The sequence below is a fragment of the Urocampus carinirostris genome, chromosome 18 (genome assembly GCF_059441175.1).
Source record: "Urocampus carinirostris isolate Australia breed hairy pipefish chromosome 18, RoL_Ucar_1.0, whole genome shotgun sequence".
In the NCBI taxonomy this organism is placed as follows: Eukaryota; Metazoa; Chordata; class Actinopteri; order Syngnathiformes; family Syngnathidae; genus Urocampus; species Urocampus carinirostris.
In genome coordinates, this window is record NC_142366.1 from 10,184,068 (window position 1) to 10,208,670 (window position 24,603).

A 24,603-nucleotide genomic window follows, 5' to 3' on the forward strand; every position below is an offset into this window, starting at 1 on the left:
ATTGCAGCGCACATACAATGGCTGCTCGAAAGATAGGAAAGCAAACAAATTTCAGGCCCGCCGCGTCTAGCAAAAATATGAGAAAAAAATTAATAAAAATTCGGAAAATAGTTGAAAGTCAAGAAAAACACGGCAAAAGGGATGTTAAAGCGCCCAGGGTAAGTTTCGTGTAAATTAAGCATACCGTTACTCATTTCTTGAATTAAAATATCGGGGTTATTCAAATTATGAGAGACGGGGTGAGCTCCGGGGAAAAAAAAGTTTGCGTTAATCTCTGCCAGTCTGTGATCACAGAGAAGAAACCCGGCATGGCTTCGGCATTAAAATCTTTAAACAAATTTCGTTTAAGTCAGTCAAACCGCGCACCTCCATGAACTCTTATGACCGTATTAAAAAATAAAAGAAAATAAATCAAATTAAATAGCGCGGTCAAGGGAGTTGAAGAAGTTGATCGCGGCGCGCTTGCGTTATTAAGTGTCAAAGGATAATGATCAACTTTTTGGTATTGGGAGGAATTAAAAAAAATAAAAGTTTTATTTTCTGGTGTTTCCTGGTGGCTGCGGTGAATTGTGCTCACGCGACGGCTTGTCAATCGATCATCATCGATGCAACTCATCTGAAGTCTGCTCTTTGCATATATATTCAAAGGATCAATGACATTTTCTGCAGCGATCATAATATTTACAGAAAGCTTGTGTAAACGACGTTGATTCAATGCCAGGGAAAGATAAGAAGCCGCTTGGTCATAAATAGTAAATACTAGTGGTTATGCCAACTAACGTAGCGATCGTGGCTAGTTTTCTGCAACATACGTAACTTTTCGTCGATAAAGCTAACCAAAAATCCATTTGTAGTGATTTTTATTTAAACTGTGCAACTGTCATGGAGAGAAATCTGACAGTTCTGAGCTTTCCAAGAATTTCCAAGCAGCCCTGTGCACGTGGGTCAACCCTATTTACGTTTACGTTGGGTTTTTTTAGTCATACTTCTTGCAGTGTGTTTATTTATTATTGATCTGACAATTCCACATTTTGAAAGATACTGTGTGTATAGTGTGACCACTAGATGTTGCTGTGGTGGGTTGTGCAACCGAAAACAAGTGCAAAAAAAAGCACAAGGAAGAATACCAACTACAGACTATTTTTGATAATTTCATGTTATTTGTCATATTTTGAAAGTGATTGATTTGAATTTTCTTAATTGCTATTAATTACAAGGTGGTGAACATTGTATGCAATGATATTCGACATGACACTCCAGGGTAAACATGTAACAAAGAAAAAGAAAAAAAGATAAAAGGCAGAAAAATACTTGCTTCCATACTTATAATAATAGTCCAATGTTTGTGAACGAAAAAAAAGAGTAGTGCGTCATAACTATAGGGCAAGGAAAAAAAGTGCAATAACATTCAGCAGCAAGAAAAACCCCAAAATAGTTCACAAAACAATATTGTCGCAAGATATGTTTTCACAGTTTTGTGCGCTTGTTTGGGGTAATGATGGCCCTGGGGAAGGTTTCTCTCAGCTTGTTCATCCTTCTTTTGAGGGACTTGTGATGCATTTGACGTTTTGCAGCATGTCCTGAGTAGGTTAATTTATTATTGATTTAATACCACAATTGTAAAAGGGACAGTGTGTATAGTTTGACCACTGGATGTCGCTGTATTGTGTCTTGCAAACCAAAACAAGTGCTAAAAAGCACAAGGAAGAATACAACCTATGGAGATTTTTGTTTTGACAATGTAACATTTACTCTTAACCATAGACAGTTTATTTGATACATCCTATTTTGTAAGTGATACTTTTTGCAGCATGTCCCAAGCGGGTTTAGCTATTATTGATTTGCCACCACAATTGTTAAAGTGTGTACAGTTTGACCTCTGGATGTCGCTGTATTCTGTCTTGCATCTGAAAGGGAGTGCTATAAATACAAGTAATAATACAAACTATGGAGAGTTTTTAATCATTTAACATAATTGTCAATCATACATACTTTATTTTATTTGTGCTATTTTGGACAGGTCTGTTTTATTTTTGTAGGAGGGTCAGGAAAAAAAGGAATTTTGTGTACAAGTAGTATGGGTATCTCAGTGACTACTATACTAGAGTTGAGTATCAGTATAGAGGTCTGAAAAATGTATATCGCACAGTCCCTAAATTTAAGAATTTAAAGGGACAGTGTGTATTATTTGACCACCAGATGTCGCTGTATTGTGTCATGCAACTAAAAATGAGTGCCAAAAAGGTTGAGGAATAACACAAACTATTGAGAATCAAAGTGACCAAAAACGCCCAATTTTTCTTCTCATTTTTTATCTTGCTTAATACTTCTTAAAGTATTTGGTTTTCGGGTACCCGTAACAACAAGATGATGGATAATAAAGTCAGCCTTTTAGGTAAAGCCCGTGTTGTGTATCCCCCCCAAAAAAAAAAAAAAAAAAAAAAAGGACACATTTCTCGACCTACGAGTTTCTTAAAAATTGCAATTTAATATGATTGTTTATGCATTTTTTCTTATCATTTAATTCAATATTAGTTTTTTAATTACATTTTTCTAACCACTATGAGGCGCTAAATAATACATTCAGTCCCTTTGAAAAGGTTTGAGCAAAGGTGTTTAATGCATAAAAGTTTCCCCTGCATTCTATATCCAAGTTAAATAAATGCATTCGTAAAAAGATGTGTCCTTTTTATTTATATAGTGAAATATAATAGAACCTCAAATAGGTAGTGATTGTAACTAGTTAAAATAATCAGGTAGGAGGCAGTAGGGTAGCTCATAACAGTTTTTGTAGTCTCATATGTGTCCCACATGTCTAAAAACAAGCTTTGTTTTGTGAAACTCCTTTTATCGTGGACTTTACATACTCTTCCACAGTGGAAATAAGAATAATCATGATCAGTAACCTTTTATGATTTTGCTCTATGACTGAAGTAGGGGAATTCAGGTCTACCAAATGAAAGCACTGAAACATTTTAGCTTCCACTCAAGTGTTCAGGAACACAAGGCCCTTTTTTAAGTATTTTAATTTAATTTTTAATGGTTTCCTTAAGCTTGGTCATAACAAGCCCTTGCTAACTGTTTAAAACCAGAAAAGTAACCATATTCCCTTGTGGTGTTTGCTCTCTTTCTTTCTCAGGCTGATGAGCCCAAGCGATGCTGAGGACAAAAAAACTGGATGAGGTACTTGCGTCAGCACATATTGGAAAGTAAGACTCTATCAATGTAACCCGTCTGCCTTAAGGTACCATGGCCACAGGAACCCAGGGCCACCTTGATCAAGGTGTTGAGAAAGCCAAGCTTGCGCCGTCCATGGGGCGGCGCAAAAGAGCGGAGGGAAAGCCAAAAAGGAATTTCCTGTGCCAAGACTGCCAGAAAGCGTTTAACAGTCTGGAGAAGTTGAAGGTGCACTCTTACTCCCACACCGGCGAGAGACCGTACTGCTGCTCACACCCTGGCTGTGCCAAGGCGTTTGTGTCCAAATACAAGTTGCTAAGGTACAGACTGGAACTGTGGATACATTTTACACTTTACTATTGTATTGCTGATTGCTGTTTGGATCTTTCCATGATGTGGTGATTAGTACTAATACTGTTGAGTGGCCAAAAGTGATTGAGGACGACTGACTGAAACAAAAAATCCAAACATTTTTGTGTTGAGGTGGCGCTAACAGATATTTCGGGTAGTTCACAATACCCGTAGGTCCTTGATCTGAAATCCGCAGCCTGTCTGTCAACTGCAATCCTCATGGTTATAGTTTTAGGCTCAAGCCTTTAAAGTTCAAGTTTAATAAGTTTAATAGTAGTGCCGCTGTTTGATATGGTTGCTACCAGTGACAGATCTGTGGTGGCACAGGCAGATTTACAAATAAATGAACCTACATCTTAGTCATCATTGATTGTCAGAGCACGAAAGCAATATATCAACTCTAGCACAGAAAAAAACTTTTATCCGGAAGTAGGTAAGAAATCATATTTAAAAGAGCTATAGTCATTGTAAGACAGAGTGCTCATGGATTGTGTCTCTTTCCCAAGGCATATGGCAACTCACTCACCCGAAAAAACCCACAAGTGTTCATACTGTGAAAAAATGTTTCACCGCAAAGATCACTTAAAGAACCACCTAAACATCCACGACCCCTACAAGGAGGCGTTCACGTGTCAGGAGTGCGGTAAGAACTACAACACCAAGCTAGGATTCAGGCGCCACCTTGCTCTTCACGCTGCCAATAGCGGAGACCTAACCTGCCAAGTGTGCCTGCAGCCGTTTCCTTGTACCGCGGTGCTTCTGGAACACCTCAAGAGTCATGCTGGCAAGTCCTCTGGTGGGACCAAAGAGAAAAAGCATCGTTGCGAGCATTGTGAGAGGCAGTTCTACACCCGTAAAGATGTCCGGCGTCACATGGTGGTTCACACAGGACGTAAGGATTTTCTCTGCCAGTACTGTGCCCAGCGGTTTGGGAGGAAGGACCACCTTACACGTCATGTGAAAAAGAGTCACCCTCAAGAGTTGCTGAAGGTGAAAACTGAGCCAGCTGACTTGACGGACGCTGTTCCCTACGACTTGGTGTCTGGGGGAATTAAGGGAGAAGTCCCAGACACACTATCGACAACGCCCTACCAGCACAACTTTTACACGGGCCCCATCTTGGACTCGGATCCTTTTGCCAACTCTGCACACCTGCTCTCTTTGAAATACCCATTGGGCTCCAACATTACCTCATACGCTGTCTCCTCACAGGAACGGGAGCAGAACCTAAAGGGAGAACTGGAGAGCTATCTAATGGAATTACAAAGCGGGGGGCCTTCCTCATCCTCTGCAGCACAAGATCCACAACTCCCCATCTGTAAACTCGAGTCGGGGGAACACGTGGACATGCTGGAAGAATCAACTGAGGAAAGGTCCTTGTCCAAAATCGCCACGTCCGTGGCGACAGCTGCTTTGGCAAGTGACTCCCTCGCATCGTCCCCCTCCTTGATGGACTTCTCCCAGCTTTTTAATTTCTTGCCGTTACATGGGCCCCTGTACAACCACACGGGGGCCTCTGAGGGTCAGCATACACTCAGCGAAGAGAACACGCATCTCCACCTGCCCACCGAGCCTTCCGAAGGCCCGGAAGCAGAACAAAGTCTGCTTCAAGGCCAGGCCTCCTTTTTATGCAACATGAGTGCACCTACCACATTGCCCCGCTTCCATCAGGCTTTCCAGTGATCCAGTAAGCATACAACACACATTACATCCTGTCACGTAAAGAATGGTACAGTGAACCTCTGTTTGTTGCGGGGATACATGACACACCGATAAGTGAAAATCTGCAATGTACAGGGACTGTTTATTTCCAACTCCCCCGTGTACATTAAACTCAACGAAATGCACTTAACACACTTTTAATTTAAATTGTTCTTTAGCACCTGTTTATTTCTGTTATAAACAGGAGACTATCATATGACATCAATCGGATGACATCATCCTGAAAGAGCAACGGGAGCCTGTTTCCAGCTGTTAGTTTAAGCTTAATGTAAAACTGATACATAGATCATACCTTAACAAAACATGAAACATTTTAAACCCCAATATAAATACATTACTTTGTTAAATTTAGTATTTATCGGGTACAAACGTGGGCTGCTTAAATATTATTGTCCTATTTCTATCAACGAGTAATGTGGTTAGCTTACTAGCGATGCCTAAAACCCGAAAATGCGCCGTTACCATGCACCAATTTACTGAAAAGCTTATTGTTGCTATCTAAACTCTAAACCGAGCAAGGGACAAGACCACCGCTTTAGCGATTAAACGTCTGTTGTTACTTTGCGAGTAAGCTAGCGCCTCCAGTGACATGGAAAGTCCCACCATCCGGCAGGATATACTCTATCCTTTTTCGCAACTCAAACGTTTAGGGATGTAGATGATAAGCATAAGAAAGTTACGGAACACACAAAAAAAAAATTACTTTGACTGTAGGGATTAGAACAAAAATTAAATTTGTCTTTAGTGTCATTATTAACACTGTAGTGTGCATTGTTTGCAACAAGATTTGACGTGGCACTCTAGAATAAACATATATAAAAGTAAGATAGAAAAAGAATATCCGCAAATATTTGCAAGGTAGTACTTGTAGACTGGCACTAGTTGTAACTGCATCAGAAAATAATGCAATGAAAATAGTGTAATGAGGTTAGCAGCAATATTTAGCAATTATAAGAATAAAGAAATGAAATACAAACATACATTTTTTTATTTGATTTTAAAACTAATTGTAGATACTTAAGATTTTTTTGTTTCATCATTCGAATATAACAATGTTGTTAACAACATTCCTTAGTTTAGAATATATTTACATTCAACAAAACACACAATAACGAAAGGCTGCTAGCTTAAAGCTAACATCACGACCATAAACAAGCTTACATAATTTTTCATTTGTTTTTTTACCACATAATATTTAGGTTTTTTTTTTTATTTGATGTGTCAGTTTTACAATAAACCTCACAACTTATAAAACCCACAAAGAAAACCATGGACAAGAACTTGATGAGAAAACGGGGTATGATAGCTAAACCGTAATATAGCAGGTGTTCACTGTCGATGCAAACCAAAACAATGTACTCATGAGAAAATGCTGCTGGTTAAGTTTATATTCAGCTGGAAATTCATCAATTTATATTTCCACCATTTAGAAAAATGCTTCACTAGAATGCACAGGTTAAACACAACCAATAACCGTACACTGAGTTTCTAAATATAACAATATATACATGAGTCGATGTTTTGATCAATTTCCCTTACTTTTTTTGGTTGTAACTTGTGTAAAGATTAGCCGATCTTTCTTTCTTCTGCTTGATTGCTAGCTTTTGTATCTGATTTCAAAAAAAGGCAGCTGACTTTCAAATAATCAGTATTCAGATCACCTCGTTTTCTAGTACTTAAATCCTGGCCTATAAACTGCTGCTGGCCTATTTTACTTGATGGAGATAATCCATTCCTGTTATTTTCTGAACACACGTGCCTTATTCTGACTAATTATAAAATATCCTATGAAATAAAAGCATAAGCAAAGTTTTGTGGAGGCTTGAAAAATATTAGACAAGTATGGGAAGATTATATGCTTAAAAATGGAAATGAGCAAAATTAAATTTGTATGATTAAGGGTGAGGTTCTAAGAAAGGGGTCTGAGAACTACTTTTAATCAGTCCTGCCAAACAAAACTGATAAGAATACAATAATACTATATATAACGGTAAATAAATCACTACTAATTAAAAAAATTTGGTTTTGGTTCCCATTGTTGTACTCTGTCCTTTTGCGGGTCCCTGCCCTAAACGAAGACCCAATATTAATTTGCTTTAATTGGGAGTGTGTCAAAACTAATTAGATGACACTAATCAATTTATACACATATATAAAATTAGATATTACATGTAGAAGTGTGCATGTGTCGTATATTTATTCAGAAATGCAAATAAGAAAAACTGGATATGTGTACATCAGGGGTCACCAAACTACGGCTTGCGAGACGTATCAGGCCTGACAACAGCTTTAATTCAGCCCTAAAGACAATGCTGAGAGAAGCGTAAGGTAAAATAATGAGCCGCTTCTACTCAAACAATGACCTGCAATTATAATATGTCCACCGGATGTCGCCAAAGCATGTAATAAAACACTTCTGAAGTAGCCTCATTGCATGTTTTTCAATGCAAATGATCAAATTTATTTGCTTAATTAAGGACTATCGGCATATACAAACAATTAAATATATCCATCAGCTATTTTTTTTCCCTGCCTCGGCCCCTGTGCAATTTTTATTTAAACCAATGAGGCCTATGAGTCAAAACGTTTGCCGACCCCTGGACTACATGATCGTTTTTCTCCTTTATTTCAGAGATATCAGATTCGAGATGATATCGATAGATACAAAAAAATACAATAAATCAGTCAATCTTTTTTTTTTTTCACTGGCCCCAACCCTCTGCCAAATTTTTTAACCAATAATGGCCTACGACTAAAACGCTTTACCCCAACTCGTTCCCGGAACTCTTAATGATTAGAATTAGCCTTATATTTTTGGGCAGCACGGCAGCGCAGTCGTTAACGTGTGTGAGGCACAATTCTGAGGTCATGCGATCGAACCTTCCTGTATGGAGTTTGCATGTTCTCCCTGTATTTGCATGGGTTTCCTCCGGGCACTCCGGTTTCCTCCCATATTCCAAAAACATGCATTTCAGGTCCAAATTGTCCCTAGGAGTGAATGACCGAGTGAGTTGTCTGTCCCTGTGTGTGTCAAAATTGGATATTATAGAGTAACTTGGCATTGAGTGAAAAGTGATTTTTTTTTTTTGAAAGGTTTAAATTCAAGCTTGTTAAAGGGACACTGTGTAATATTTGACCACCACTACATGTTGCTGTATCGTGTAGTTCAACCGAAAACAAGTGCTAAAGATCACAAAGAAGATTACGACTCGAAATAAATAAACTGCATCATTTTTCTTATCATTTTTTTTTTCTAGACTTTATTAGATTTCTATTTTGCAGCAAGATCGCAGCTCCCTCTAGGTGAGCCTCATGTTACGTAAAATAAATCCACATTTCTTGACCTGCGAAAACAAGGTTTATATGATAGTTCTGTACTTTTCCTTGTTATTTAAAGCAATATTGTTTTTTTTTTTTAATGAATGCCTATTTTGCCATTAAGAGGCACTAAATACTACACACTGTCCTTTTAAGTTGCCTTCCACCTGACGCCAAAGAAAATCAACTGAAAGTGTTCCAGTAGGTTGCAATAGAAATACGGAGAGACTGAAAGTGTGACAGAAATGTATGGAGGCCGAACCACAATCAAACCAACGCAATCATGATTTTTGTGTTATGACATTTTCTAAATAATTCCCACGGCCGTAAATATATGATTATGTAATGTGTCAAATTAAAAAAAACTACTATTTTTCTTAGTAGGGATTTTAAATGCTATCCCTTTAAAATCACTTGTAAGATCAAGTCTTTATGTGTGTCAAAAGGGGTTATAATATAAAATTTTAACATTTTATTTCATTCCATCTTATAGTTTTATCTTTTTAGAAGGGGCAGAAGAACAGGAATTTTATGTTCAAGTAGTATTTGTAACAGTATTAGGTACTATGAAAAAGTTGAGTATTTGTATTTTTTAGTGGTCTGACAAAAATAGTATTGAATGATCCTTAATTTAAAACAAAAACTGAAGGGACTGTGTATCATTCGACCACTAGATGTCACTGTATTGTGTAGTGCAAAGATGCTAAAAAGCTCAAGGAAGAATACAAGCTACAGAAACTCAAAGTGACCAAACCGGGATCACTTTATGTAACATAAATTCCATTTTCTCGAACTAAAATTTTGGAAAATGCACTTTTAAAAGATAAGGATGGTATTTTTTTAACGAGGTATGTTTTTACGATTAACAAGCGTTGAATCATGCTCACTGTTCCTTTAAGTAAGGACATTATCTTTATATTGTGGCCCAAAAAAGGTTGATATGTGCCATGTTTAGATAAAACAAAGGAAGTAATGTTTTCCAAGGGGAAAATAAAATTAGTATGTAATGTTATCATCATAGATGCTTTTAAAAAGTAATCTGTTTCTTGTTTTACGCATATCCAGTATATAATTAACACCTTGTAAATAGAAATGTTTTCTTTTCTAATGTATGTGGAAAAATATTTCGTTGCTGAAATATAAAATCGAAGCTCAAATTTTGCACACAGTGTACAGGTAATAAAGTAGAAAACAAGTACCCACAGAATGTGTATAATATTCAATATATATGTGTATACTTTCCTTCAAAAATGTTTTATATTTTCAAATAATAGTGGTTAGACTATTTAGCACTTTATAGTTTTTTTTTTTAACCAACGTGAATATGCGAGGAAACTTAAGCCTACTTTGACAAAACCTAAAATAATTTGATAAAATTAACTTTTGCAAACAATTAGAAGAAAATCCATTGAGTTTACTTCTACTTTTTCGCATTATAAGTTTAAAATGATCCCATTTTTACATGATTTGTATCACGTTTTTGTATGAGTATGTTTTCAATGGTAATGTTTACGATTTTACATGATTATATCTGATTACATTAAGTGTAATGTGTGTGTTATTTGACCACTAGATCAGTGTTTACTCAACCACTGTGTCGCACCACAGTAGTTGATTGTCATACTGTGCCGTGGGAAATTATCCAATTTGTGTGCCTGTACAGTCTAGCGAAAGATATTTTTCATTTGGATTTACCGGAGATGTAACAGCACCGACTGGTGTCGTTGTACGGGATTTTTTTCTATAAAAGAGATTTGCCTTGGCTTAAAAAGGTTTGAAAACACCGCACTAGATGCAGCTGTATTGTATAGTTTAAAAGAAAGTGAGTGTTAAAAAACACAAGGAAGAATACAAACGGTGGAGACTTAAAGTGAACAAACAGAAGCATTTTTCTTTCATTTTTTTTGTCAAGCTTTTGAAAGAAATATATAAAATACGTTTATTCACCACTAGGAGGCGCTATATACACAGTCCATTTAAAACATCAAATCTATGGAAAAAAGTAACAGTTGTTGCACTTTTTACATACGTTTAATGTGTTCATGATAAAACGTTCATGTAAATACATGAATTTGAAAATGTATCCCACAAAAACCACTTATTACATTATTTGTTTCATTTTTAAAGGGGCATTTTGTATTCTTTAGCGCCTTCTAGGGGTAAAAAAAAACTTCATTAAATAGTAAAATAATTCAAAATGATCATATTAAAAAGATTTTTCTCAATACTTGTTGGTCAAGAAATTTGTATTTATTTCACATACCATGTGGCTCAGCTAGAGGGAGTTGACATTATTGTCATAGTTTGTATTCTTCCTCGTTTTCAGTTGCACTACGTGATACAGTGACATCTAGTGGTCAAATATTACACCGTTTCCCTTTAACTCCTTTAGTGCCAAAGAGGTATTTTCACGTCATATTTTTTTTTCATATCTTTATAAGTGACACAGGCAAGGAAAATGTCTTCTTTGTGAAATTACGTACAATATTCCTATCTTCTATTCTTGACCTTGTATACAAATTCTCTTTTTTTTTTCGTAACGAAAAAAGAAATTTATTTTTTATATGTCGGATTTTGTAATCGAACATACAGTATGTTTCAAAAGTGAGTACAGCCCTCACAATTCTGAAGAGATTTCATTATAATTTGAATAGAACATAACAGCTTTGACACAATGAAAAGGAGTCGGTCAACAAAGGCCATGGTTTCCTGAAAAGACATCCTCTGTTATAATAAGACAAAGATGTATTTATTTGGTTCAGATGGCGTGACGCATGTGTTAGGAGTACAAATGTGTTTGTGTTGTGCCTAAAGTCAATCATGGTGTTAGGAATGCCATGGTTTGGGGCTGCATGAGTGCAACTGGAGTTGAGGAATTGCATTTCATTGAGGAAAACATGAACTCACGCATGTACTGTCAAATACTGGAGCAAGGAAGATCCCTTCCGTTCAGAAACCGTGTAGCTGGGCAATGTTCCAGCCCGACAATGACCCCAAATACACCTTTAAGATGAGAACAGCTTTTCTAAAGAGGCTAAGGGTAAAGGGGATGCACTGAAAGAGATAATGTAAAATTCTAATGTAGAAATGTAAATGCGTAAAAACACAAACTGATAATCTACACATTTAAAAATATCATTCAAAACATAAAAAAGTAAAACATGGCTATCGCTATTTTATAATTATTTTTTAATTATTTCTAATATAATAAATGTAAGTGCTGGCAGCAGTGATGTATGTAATCCTTTGTTTTTCAATTTCTACTGCAAGAAATTGTAATTTCTCTGCATTTCATGAAACAATTGCCGAGTGTTTTCCAGTATTATTCCTGTCTTGCTTTTACGCTGCAATGCTAGGTTGCTTCTTTGTCCATTCCCTACCATAAAAATCATATTTCATTAGAACGTTTTTTTATATAATTTATCTTCTAAACAATTTGCAATAACTACAAGCTTAAATGTAATTTTATCAAGTTCCTCTAAAAAAATATTTACTCATTTAGAAACTTTTATTGTGAATGTAAATACATATATCATGTAAATAGAGCATAAGATGTTTTACAGGTACATTTTGTCAGCGTTTTCATTTCCGTCTGCTATCCTTGCACATGTTATGCGTGTGTATGAAGTTTGCTACCAAGTTTGGATGGTTTTCTCAGTGTGATAAAAAGTCGTGTATAGTATTTTTCTGCCTTAAAGCTGCTATAGAAGATTACCAAACAGCATTTAGAGGGGGCAAGGGGTGAAAGACTTAATTGACGATGGTGAAAAACGGCACGATTTGAGGATAAATCAAATCATTATCATAAAACAATTTTAAAAAAATATTCCCTTCAGCCTTTCACGCTAAACCTCTTTAAAAGCCTCAGTGGTACCAGCAAACCATTTTATTTGAATGTTTATGGAAGAAACACTGCAATATTGCATTTTATTTTTCTATTTGGATCAAGCTGCTAACATACTTCTAAAGCTCCTTAAGGTGCTACAGACCTCTTTTATAGTTTTAGAATGTATTGTTTGAAAAGTATTCATTTTAGCAGAGCAGCTGTGCACGTCTGGTTGTACGATATATCTTCATTTAGTTTGTACTGTGACGACTTGTCTTTTGTGTTTCTTTCCTTTCCCCCATCCCCGCCCACCTGTTTTCTTTTTATATATGTATTGGGAATCATTATTTTTCATGGGAGAGCATAAAAAAGTGAAGTTTTATTTAGATCATGTATTTTTGACTACATTCAAAATGAGATGAAATTTATTCAATGAATGCATTCCAGCCATGTTAGTATTTTTTGTGTGTGTTGTATTATAATGATGTCGACCCGCAACAGTGATAGGATTTATTGACAGAAAGATGGTAATTCTAGTCAATATTGAAAGAAAATTCTATTTTACAAACTACTGTTATATTTTTATACTTAGAGGCAATATATATATATATATATATATATATATATATATATATATATATATATATGGTAGATGCAATTCTATCAATGCACATACTTTTATATGAATATATAAACCCATATATATATATATATATATATATATATACACACACACACATAAATTCACGTATATTGGTGTGTATTTATGTATATAGTACTGTATGTGTGTATATAGCAAAATATATCTAGATATGTTTGTAGTCTTTGTAAAATAGAAGATGTTTTTTTTAAAAAACACTGACATAATCCAAAGAGGCAGATTATTTATTGTTTTTGCATAATAACCTTATTTTGTTTGTTTGTTTTTATTTACATGCCTTGCTGCTATTCGAATTGGGGTGTGACGCTGTCAACTCTGATGTTGTAATGGGATGTATTGAAAGTTTAATAAACGTAAGAACATTTTGTGTGTGTGTGGTTTATTTTGTAACTGCAAAAAAATACTCTTAACTCCTGTCTAATGCTTCTTTAGGTGTAGATTAATGGTTTGTTATAGTTGTGAACTGATGATCAAAATAATTGAAGCCAAGTGTTTCACTCTGCAAATGGGAATTTAAAGTTAGGAAATTCATCATCTCATCTCATGTGACAAAACAGTGTTATGGAGTAAAAAAAAAGTTAAAAAAAGATAACAAGGTACATTTAATTTTTTAATGCTTTATTAAACAAATCACATTACACTTACATGCAAATATTCCACAGCAATGTTGCGTTACCATATCAAACAATCTATTAATCACAAGATGTCTCATTGGGCTGTACAGACTACCATTACACCATCCCCTGATCTGACACTGACAGGCGGGCAAGGAGAAACTCAAAAAGCTCAGCATGAGGAAAAATGAGAAACCTTAAGAAGGGGGCACACATGAGGAAATCCCCTTTCCAGGATGACCAGGCTGCAATGGATGTTGCAAAGGAATCAACAAACAATACAAAGACATCATCAACATGAAATATAGGTCATTCATAAGCTTAATAATATAAGTGTGTTTTAAGCGTAGACTTAAACAGTTTCACTAAGGCTGTAAACTGAATCTCAGAGGGCTGAGCATTCCATAGCACTGGGAATCCAAATTACAAGAAATGTAATTAAACATGCCAGGAACAGACAAGTTACATAAAATACCAGGGTATTCGTTAAATTGGCCTTCTGTTTGAGGGAAAGCTTGGAAGACGAACTGTACAGTTTAACTTCACATTTAAAGGGGATGAAAAAGAGTTTTCTACCCATAAATTTGCACTTGTGAAAATAAAATTTAGCTGAAATGACAATAGGATTGACAATAAAAGTTTGTCTAGGCTAATTGCTACATTTCACGATTCATAGTGGCACCACTTCCTGTGGTGTGTCATCGGCAACTGCAGCCTGGCGCCGCACATCCCTATCCAGGCTGTTTTTGGGGTAGGAGTTTGCGCCCCTACATGAAACAGATAGTAGGGAGCTACTTGGTGCCTGCAGGCATCACATTAGTGACCTCTGGTGTGTAGGGCAGCGTTTTCACAATTCATAGGGTCACAGGACATTAAGCGGCAGCCATGTTGAATTACAAGCAAGTATGCAACTCCAAATATGTCCCGTACTTCAAAAGTTTAGACTGTGTGAAAAGACTACAAACAAGAAAAAGTTGAGGTTAGATAACAATATAGAGACGTATTTGATGAAAAATGAAAAGTGTTATCGGATCCCAGTGTTTTATCAGTAATTTTATTCCTGGATATCATCAAGTAAACAACTAAATGTGGTTGTAGATGGAAGAAAGGAATTGAGGGAAGAAAAGAGTGGAAATAGAAGGATAGATGCGTTTGTTACCTCCCGTCTCGATTACTGTAATGCACTACTCTCTGGTCTCCAGAAGTCCAAAATCAAGAGCCTTCAGCTGGTACAAAACTCTGCAGCGAGGTTTTTGACTAAGACAAGGAAGTTTGATCACATTACCCCGATTTTAACATGTATTGGCTCCCTGTTAGCTTAAGATGGGTTTTTAAGGTTCTGTTGATAGTATACAAAATCATGCATGGACTTGCTCCCTCATATCTTTCAGATTTAATTTCCCTCTATGTTCCGCTCGGGAGCCTTCGCTCTGAAAATGCTGGTCTGCAAGTGATGCCAAGCGCCAAGAAGAGATCCGCAGTTTCGAGAGCGTTCTCCATTCGGGCCCCGGTGCTGTGGAATGCTCTTTCCCCTTGAGATTCGATCTGCAACCTCAGTGGAAATGTTTAAATCTAAGCTTAAAACACACTTCTATTCTATAGCATATGAATAACCTATATTTTATGTTGACAATATCTGTGTAGTATTTGCCCTCATGTAGGTTTTAGATCAGGGGATGGTGTCATAATAGTCTGTGGTTTGCAATAATCTGCGGTCTGTGCAGCCCTTTGAGACTCTTTGTGATTAAGGGCTATCCAAATAAACATGACTTGACTAGACGAAGAAGGAGAAAGAGACAAAGGAAAAATGATAGGGAGGAAAGATAGAGGCACAGGAAAAAATAAAAAGGAAAAAGAAAGAAACATTAGAAAGACAGAGAGGCAGAGTAAAGGGAAAGTAAAAAAAAGAGAAAGAAAGAGACAAAGAAAACAGAATAAAAGAAAAAAAACAAAGAAGGAGAGAATAGAGTGAGAGTGATATGTATCCCCATACTAGGGAGGTGTAAGGCCCCGTCAAGGGGACACAGGTGCCTTTCACCACTGGGAACTTTTTTTTTTACTTTCCAATGCACCCCTTCTATAATAGGGAGCAGTGGAAACATGAAGCGGAGCAGACCTTCTAGCAACCCAATGTAAAAATATTTCACCTGGATGAGGAGACAGACTTCTTGGGAGAGGGAGCGAGAGGATTTCCTCTTCCGAGGGGGGTGTGACAGAAAATAAATTGAGAAGCGCGGAGTTAAACAGACAGTTTACCAAATTTAAACATATACATATTTTAATACGATAGTTCATGAAACTAACTTAAAAAAAAAAATATCAAAAGGAAGGCACATCTCGGTTGGGCGCCTACGCGACGTCATAAATATGCGCCATTACCCGGTCAAAACAAGACGAACATGCGTTCAATTTACTGATTAACGGACATTAATTCGGCAAATCTGTTTCACATGAGAATCTATACTTTTGAAGAAAGTGACGGAAATCGCTACCAAATAACTTGACGGATGGTATTTTTTGGAAAACTGGCAAATAAGCCCGCCCGGGCTGTACTTTCAGTGCTTGTTCCAAATTACAATGCCTTCCCCAGTCCCTCCAACCCGTCTGCTCCCCATTTTTCCCTCCGTACACATCGGCACTTGCAGCAGCCCCTTATCCAAACCTTCGTTCGGCTCCACTTTACAAGTTCCAGTCCAGCGTCTCCAAGGTAAAGTAACCACCCGCCTGTGGTCCTCTGTCATCTACTGGAAGGAGCTCCACTCCGTCCAACCTATCGGTTCCGGTGGCTTCGGCTGCGTCTACAAAGCCCAATACCTCGGAGAGACAGTCGCTTTGAAAAAGGTCAAGAAATGCACCAAAAACAAACTGGTTTCTCGGCAAAGTTTTTGGGCAGAGCTGAACGCTGCGCACCTTCGTCATCGGAACATTGTGCGAGTCATCGCGGCCACCACTTGCATGCCGAGCGAATTCATGGACGAAGGCAGCATTGGGACCATCATGATGGAGTATGTGGGAAGCAGGAATCTTCAGCAGGTTATTTACAACTGCGAGGAGACTTTGGACCGGGACAGGTGGATCGAACACGGTTTGGACATTGCTCATGGGTTGGAGTTTCTTCACTCGCATATGATTGTTCACCTAGACATCAAACCAGCCAACGTCGTGGTGTCTGGTGAAGGGATGTGCAAAATCGCAGATTTTGGCTGTTCTGTGCAACTGGATAAACGCCAAGCTCCAAATGCAGTTCCTATGAGTCACACAGGTGGCACTTACACGCACACAGCACCAGAATTGCTCAAAGGTGAAGGGGTGGTTGCAAAATCTGACATCTTCTCTTTTGGGGTCACTATGTGGCAGCTGATCACGAGAGAGCAGCCCTACATTGGGGACAGACAGCATATTATCTATGCTGTGGTGGCTCATAACTTGAGACCAAAAGTTGCCGATCAAGCAGTGTTTCAGTCAGAAAGTGGGAAGTTTTGCAAGATTTTGTTGGGTAGATGTTGGGCTCCAGAGGTTCATGATAGATATTCCGCTCAAGAACTCGTGACGCAGCTAGAGAATCTCCGAGCACATTTTTGACTTGTCAGAACATCAGTTTCTGCTGTTTTTTTTAAATTATTAATGACTGGCTTTTATACCTCTGGAGTATCATCAAATATCACAGCTTGCTGGTTTTTCCCCTCTCCTTCCTATCTCCATGCACTCTAATGCATTGTAAAATAATGTACATTTTAACACTGTCTTAATCTTTAAATGTTTTTCAATGTAATTTGTTTGAAATATGGTATTTTACTTTTATACTTCAATTAAAATGGGTTCACACTTTTGTTCTATTTTGCATCAAATCCCTACTTACTGCAATGCATGCTTTTTTCCTTTCCTGCCCATCCAAGAATGCTTAAGCAAATTGTGTCAAGAAAAATGACAATGCAACAGGCCAAAATTCAGAAGTCTTTTGGAGGACTCAAATGATTGCATTTCTCTGTATTAGTGGGGACCTGAACCTCCTGCAATATGCTAAGTAGCTACCCCCTTTTTTTAACTTGCTTTATACCGGCCCATGCTCACAGCAAGAGTAGACTGGAGATAATGGGTTGTGGCTGTACGGGTCCGGTTGGTTTTTAAACGGAAATAACGGAAGAAAGAAGCTACCAAGTAAGACACAAATTTGCTCTCTCGGCCCTCACTCTTAACAATATCTTACTTTGGATAATTGGTCATTGCTAAAACAGTTCAGTTTGTTTTAGGCGGGCCACAATGGCACGCTTAAGGGGCCAAACAGGAAATAAAAGCGCTCGCCTGCCTAGATAATGGATTGCAGCCACAACCGTGCATTTCACTTCAGGAGAGCTGTTACGTCTTCCGACAAAAGTGGCTTCTGCCTGTCTTCGTTCACAGCAATATGGGTTTGGGGATAATGGATTAGCCACACAAGTGCAGTTCACGTTTTGGTGTACAGAATGGGAAAACAGCCTCCAGGCCCGTCAAAAAGTGCACTCTCCAGGTCCTCGTTAGCAGCAATACGTGTGAAGTATTCAGTTGAATAAAACTTTGGCAAAGAAGCAAGAAAGAAAAAAAGACCGTTTAATGATAAAATATCAGTTTAGCACCCCCCAAAAAAACAGTTTTTACATACTTCCCAATGTTTCAAGAATAATCCAAAAATAAAGCAAGGTGAAACATTATCAGTTATTTTACCTTGCTTAGAAAACCAATGACATTGTGTCAACAAATTTACCCAAATATTGCAATTCATAAAATATGTGTACACCCAAAATCCTGCAGTTTGGTCCCAAAAATAGCTGCCAGTGCTTTGTGGACGGTTAAACACATTTAAAATCAATGACTTATTAAATACTTCATGTTTGAATAAAGCTATGATCCAACTACCACAAATACTGTAATAAAAAACAACTCATGAACAAAATAAGTATCAATATTTCAAATCTGTGCTTTTAATTTCCAAAACCAAAAACCGATAGCAACTAGTTCAGGGTGTCCCCTGCCCACTGCCCGAAGATTGCTGAGATGGGCTCCAACACCCCCCCGCAACCCTACTGATGATTTAATCGAACTTTATAGACAAATGTGCATGAAAAGACTTCATATTTTGGGTTGTTTCCAACAAAATAACCCATTTTGGTTTTCTTTTTCTACAACATAACCCCAATTTTGTGTTTTCTATTTTGCACAATTTCCGGCAAAATTCCCAGCACATATTATAGTGACTTTTTGTACAAAATTACCCTTTTTTTTTAAAATTATCTGAGGCATTTTCCCTCCAAAGTATTTTAAACAAAATGGGCTTAAGTTGTAAAAATATTTTGGGAGGTTGCTTATGCAAACAGATAAGTTGCAAAGGAGATTTGCGCACGGTTGTTTGTAGGTTTGACTATTACATCATTGTAGCTATCGGCCAATCATGTTGCCGTTCTTTGACTTCCAAACCCCTTAAGGATTTTTGTAACCTTGAAGATTTAATTTTAAATTAAATTTAAATTTTAAATTTAAAAAGAGAGCTCAGGGGAATTTCTTCCTGTCCTCCTTCCAAGTTTAAAATTCAAAGTATTCTCTTTTATTTTTGTGTGTCTGCCTAAGATAAAATGTATTACAAACCAAGCCAAAGCCTGGAGTCAGTGAACCATTCTGGATTGAAATTGGTTTAAACCTTTACCCATTTGTTTTTAAATGATAATGTTCATGTTTTGTATTCCTTCATCCGTAATCAAATGAGCTTTTTTGAGGATGCACCTGAAACAAAACATAACATTTTTATACTTCACTATTCCCAACACAGGGCACCACGGCGGATGAGTGGTTAGCACGTCTGCGGCACAGTTCTGGGGTCATAAGATCGAACCTTTCTGTGTGGAGTTTGTAGGTTCTCCGCGTGTTTGCGTGGGTTTACTGGGGTCTCCAGTTTCCTCCTACATTTCAAAAACATGCATGTCAGGTTAATTGGCATGTCCAAATTGTCCCTAGGTGTGAATAAGCGAGTGAGTTGTCTGCCTCTGTGTGCCCTGCTGGCAACCAGTTCAGGGTGTCCCCTGCACACTGCTCGAAGATAGCTGGGATGGGCTCCAGCACCCCCGCAACCCTTCTGAGGATAAGCGGTGCAGATAATGGATGGCTTCCCAACACAAAACCCCCAAAAAGCCTCCTAGAAAGCTACCCAAATATTAAACATGTCAAGGGCATAGAAACATATTTTCATAGCAAGTTTTAGAAGCAGCTATTGAAAAAAGACTTTCCGTTGAGAGATTTTGACACACGTCGAGAAAACTGAGTTCCAAAGCTATTTTTCTATGTGTTATAACACACATTTGGGTCTTAAACAGTGCCTTAAAAATTCTCCATACAAAAGTAAACATACGATAAACACATCACTGACTCCAGTCAAACTCCGCAGTCCTGGCTCTTGTCCTGGACTTTACGTTGAATGATGAGGGCAGTGGAAAGCGAGGCAACGCCCACGTGGAAAGCAATCTGCCAAATGTTCCTCAGCCCCCACAGGAGCAAGTTGCATAGGGTGATGGTGCCCAACAGTCCCAGGGACTTGGCTGCTTTTAGGCGCGAGTGGAAGACGTATAGGTGACACTATGGAGGAAATACCAAAAAAAACTTCAGGGACTGCAGGTTGGAATGACTAGAATTGATATTACCTGAAGAAGGCAGCAGAGGAACGCCACAAGGAATGCTACCACGTTCCCCACGCTTTCGTAGTCGTCCTGAAAATCAACCCATTTGCAGTAGATTACCGGGATATAACGTCAGTGAATCATTTGCATTCCCTTTACATATAAGTAGCACGTACTATATACTACTCCCTGTTAGCTTAAGATGTGATTTTAAGGTTCTGTTGGTATTATACAAAATAATGCATGGACTTGCTCCCTCATATCTTTCAGATTCAATTTGTTCCAGTCTGGAGCCTTCACTCTGAAAATACTGGCCTACTAGTGATACCAAGAGCCAACAAGAGAGCCGCAGGTTCGAGAGTGTTCTCCATTTGGGCCCCAGGGCTGTGGAATGCTCTGCCCCCTGAGATTCAATCTGCAACCTCAGTGGAACTGTTTGAATCTAGGCTAAAAACACACTCCTTTTCTATAGCTTATGTATAAGATATATTTCATTTTGACGATATCTGTGTACTATTTTTTATTGCAACATCTGTTGCAGCCTGGTTATTCTGGAAGGGGGATTACCTTACCTGCGGTCCCTACTAAAGGTTTCTTAATTTTCCTCATGTTGGGGTTTTTGAGTTTTTCCTTGCCCTCATGTAGGTTTTAGATCAGGGGATGGTGTAATAATAGTCTGTAGTTTGCAATAAGCTGTGGTATGTGCAGCCCTTTGAGACTCCTTGTGATTAAGGGCTACATATATATATATATATATATATATATATATATATACACACGACTTTACTTGACTTGACTATTTTGGTATTTGATGTTTTTATCCCTGGTACCAGGGGGCTAATTACCATTTGTTTCCATCCCTCAATATAAGGCAATTTCATTTGGGGATTCAAAATAGATTAGTGTCATATCCCAAGTTCTACTGCACTTTTTTAAACCGTAACTGCAGTCGAGGCACTAGCTTATACCTGCAATGTGTATTCTATGAGGTGCATGCCTCGAATGATGTTCAATGAGGCACACATGATGTTGAGGACCAGTGAAAGGATGCCAGGGGCTGTCACTGGTTCCAGTTTAACACTCTGGCCTAAGAAAGGAACAATAAATTATATTGCATAAATCAAGATGAAATGGTCATCGTGTAGCATACCAGAAGTAGACAATTGCTCCATGTGGCCATTTGCAGCACTGCTGGTAAGCTGGACCTCATCTAAGGTGAGAATTTGCGGTGGATGGAGCCTCAGGTCCTCTAGGACCTCTGCCAGGGTGACCTCTAGGGCCGGGCCGCCATTGCGGTTGTACTGCTGCTTCAGTTTCTGAATGGTGCAGTCTGCGTAAATAAAATGTCAATAACAATTATTATTAAACCAAAATGTACATGAACTTAATGAATTTTGCTCCAGCCTACTTTGGCACATGCTTATGTATTGTATCATTTTATTGTACAGCTGTCTGTGTGCAAATATTTTGTCGTTTCCTTTTGTTGATTTGTGGTTAATGTTGTTATTTGTGCTAGGCCCAAATAATAGGCCACAAACAAAATAGTATTGATAAGGCTAAGTCAAGCACAGGGACAACATGCAAACCCTGCACAGGAAGGCTGATAGCTGAATTTGAACCATGACCTCAGAACTGTGCTTAGGACAGCGGCGCAGTGGTTAGTGGGTGTGCAGAGTTCCGAGGTCATGAGGTCGAACCTCCTGTGTGGGGTTTGCATGTGCTTGCGTGGGTTTCCTCCGGGCACTCCGGTTTCCTCCCACATTCCACAAACGTGCATGTCAGGTTAATTGACCGGTCAAATTGTCCCTAAGTGTGAATGTGTGAGTGAGTTGTCCGTCTCTGTGTGTCCTGCGACTGGCTGGCAACCAGTTGAGGGTGTCCCCTGCCCACTGCCCAAGCTGGGATGGGCTCCAGCACCCCCGTGACCCTACTGAGGATAAACGGTGCAGATAATGGATGGATGGATAATTTAGGAAGACATTTATTAAAGAAAGTCTAGGATTTGAAAACATTTAAAAAAACATGTTATTGAATAAACTAAATTGAATTGATTATCAAAAAAAAACCTTATTGGAATTTAAATTAATTAAACAAAAGGTTAGTTTTATGAGTGAGTAAATATTTCACTTTTGTTAACTTTAAGGTTTTTTCTGCAAGCAAAAAAACAACCAATTCCTGTTTCACACTTACCAAATTCTAAAAAAGGATAAGGTCTGTCTGCCAGCGACACAACACTCGGGTTAAAGCAAGCTGTGAATTCCCAGCGCAAATCTTCCAAGAAGCAGAAGGCCGTCGCGATGGGGATACTGCAGTGGCACACGCTCATGTAGGAGATGCCTTCTGAAGACACCAAACTGAAAAGAAACCAACCAGCACAAAGATAGAGTGTCCAGTTCCTCCCCAAACCACAGTAAAACTAAAAAAGATAAAAAATCAAAGTCCAGCCCCGGGATACGGCATCTGCGCCTTTCGACATGTTCACTTTCGGGTGTAGAATAAGATCCTTTTCGGGCCCTCTTTCAACATTGTTCCCACTTTTAGGCATTAAGAACAACTTATTTCTCGTGGCCACAAACATATGTAATTCAAACGTTGCCATGTTTGTTTTCATCATAATCCCCAACATACAACATTAACAACAAATGATTTTGTTGTCCAAAGACATAAAATTCAAACGTAGCGGTTTTTGTGCATATGGAAAGCTACGTCTCTAAAATGCCTGTCTACTTTTGGTCAACATCATATAAAATGCTGGTCTGCAATTGGTTTCTGTCATGGCACCGTGAAAATGCCTATATGCTTTTGGCTTTACTGCCTCCTACAATGTCATTCTCTTCATTCATTTCAGAATCTTGTGGCTTCTTAAAGACTTGGCAAGTCTGTAATACAATACTAGATTTTTTTTTAACTTTATTTATTTGCTATTGGTCCGAGCCTTGCAGTGATGCTAACGGGAGAAGCATAATTATGATTACCATGCAAACAAAGCTTGCAATAATTAAGAAATACAAAGAAAGTACACAATCACTTCAAAGTTGCATGACCCTAACCACTCAACAATTGGGACTAACACCAAAATAAAGAGGCAATTACAGCAAGAAAATCTCCGAGGGCTTTACAAGTTGAAATTCTTAAATTAATAACATTTTTAATCCGCTGCTGCCATCTCCTCAACCACCTTGCATCCACCTGCTAACTCCACATCAGCTCACATCACATTTTGTTTTTTCAATGTTTTTTTTATCGGGAGTACCGGGTGTTAGGAGAGAATTACTTTATGTTTCTATCCCATGCTATGGGGCAATTTCACGTAGTGACCCCCACATTACAATGTATTCTGGGGGTGTATCGTACTGTACAGTATATGAATTTCCAAGTACCCAAACTAAACACTAGGCGTCGTAGTTGTTTTGTTTTGATCGCTCAGTACAGTATGCAGAGGTTCTTACTATATATTGAGCGACTGGCCTTTGACTGCTGCTTTTTCAGGGAGAAGGGTCAAAGCTTTGCTGATAGTCCTGAGCTGCTGTTTCCTCTCCTGCAGCTCTCGGTTGTGCTCAAAATCGGTGGAGGCGGACAGGGGGAGTCCATCCCTCACCCGCACCACGAAGGCGAAAAGGATCAGAGACATGATCCATGAGTGCTGGACAGATATCCAATTAAAAGACGTTAACAAGAATACGGGCCATCTCAAACAAGACTTTAGTACTAATTCATAATAAATAGCACTGCATATGGTATAGGTACTGCTTTAAAGTACATAACAACGGATAACCTAAAAAATAGGATAAGAGAAAAACATTTAATCATCATGATCATCCAGATTGCAATTCGATAAAACAAAACAGAAAAGTTAGAGTATTAGTATGTTGTTGTAGAAATTACCAATACCATTTTCTTTAGAGACCCTGTTCATCCGTAACTGACACTTTTAGATAAAATTACATTTTAATTTAGTCATGTAAATATAACTGTCCAGTGATTTGGATCCTTGCTAACGTGGTCCAATTCATATTATATACTGCATACATCGTATGCAATTTATTGATTAAAGTCAAACGAAAATGCACATACCTCACAATAAAATCTTTCATTCTGCACCTGTTATCTTACTTAGTTGCATAGATCAAATGTTTTAACAAAATAAAGTGCAGAATCTCCCTGATTACGTAGATATTGTTAATGTATGCCGCTGATCACAATTAGATATCGGAATTTTTATAAGCCTGTTATTAATTGCATGTACTAAAAGCTATCAAGCTAGCTATTCAAAAATAAGCTAGCACAATAAAT

The 24,603-nt window shown here is 38.0% G+C and overlaps 3 protein-coding genes across 4 annotated transcripts; 2 read left to right on the forward strand and 1 right to left on the reverse strand.

Moving 5' to 3' along the window:
• The first annotated feature begins 26 nt into the window (after positions 1–26).
• plag1 (pleiomorphic adenoma gene 1) lies at positions 27–7,217 on the forward strand. Of its 2 annotated transcripts, XM_088322247.1 has the most exons (4): positions 27–158; positions 3,140–3,497; positions 4,035–5,215; positions 5,435–7,217. In XM_088322247.1, the coding sequence occupies exons 2-3, from the start codon at positions 3,250–3,252 to the stop codon at positions 5,209–5,211; spliced, it is 1,425 nt and encodes a 474-aa protein (XP_088178373.1). In that variant the 5' UTR covers positions 27–158; positions 3,140–3,249; the 3' UTR covers positions 5,212–5,215; positions 5,435–7,217. The 2 variants fall into 2 exon arrangements, with proteins under 2 accessions (XP_088178373.1, XP_088178372.1); XM_088322246.1 differs by having other exon boundaries at positions 4,035–7,217.
• Positions 7,218–16,024: 8,807 nt separating this feature from the next.
• mos (MOS proto-oncogene, serine/threonine kinase) lies at positions 16,025–19,076 on the forward strand. The gene has a single exon (XM_088321871.1). It carries the CDS (start codon positions 16,247–16,249, stop codon positions 17,249–17,251), a length of 1,005 nt encoding a protein of 334 aa, XP_088177997.1. The 5' UTR covers positions 16,025–16,246; the 3' UTR covers positions 17,252–19,076.
• Positions 18,237–24,599, reverse strand: sec22c (SEC22 homolog C, vesicle trafficking protein). Its single transcript, XM_088321872.1, has 7 exons — positions 24,385–24,599; positions 23,760–23,953; positions 22,501–22,664; positions 21,461–21,640; positions 21,279–21,397; positions 20,335–20,400; positions 18,237–20,269 (listed from the first exon to the last, which is right to left on the reverse strand). Exons 2-7 carry the CDS (start codon positions 23,939–23,941, stop codon positions 20,069–20,071), a joined length of 912 nt encoding a protein of 303 aa, XP_088177998.1. The 5' UTR covers positions 23,942–23,953; positions 24,385–24,599; the 3' UTR covers positions 18,237–20,068.
• Positions 24,600–24,603: the final 4 nt, after the last annotated feature.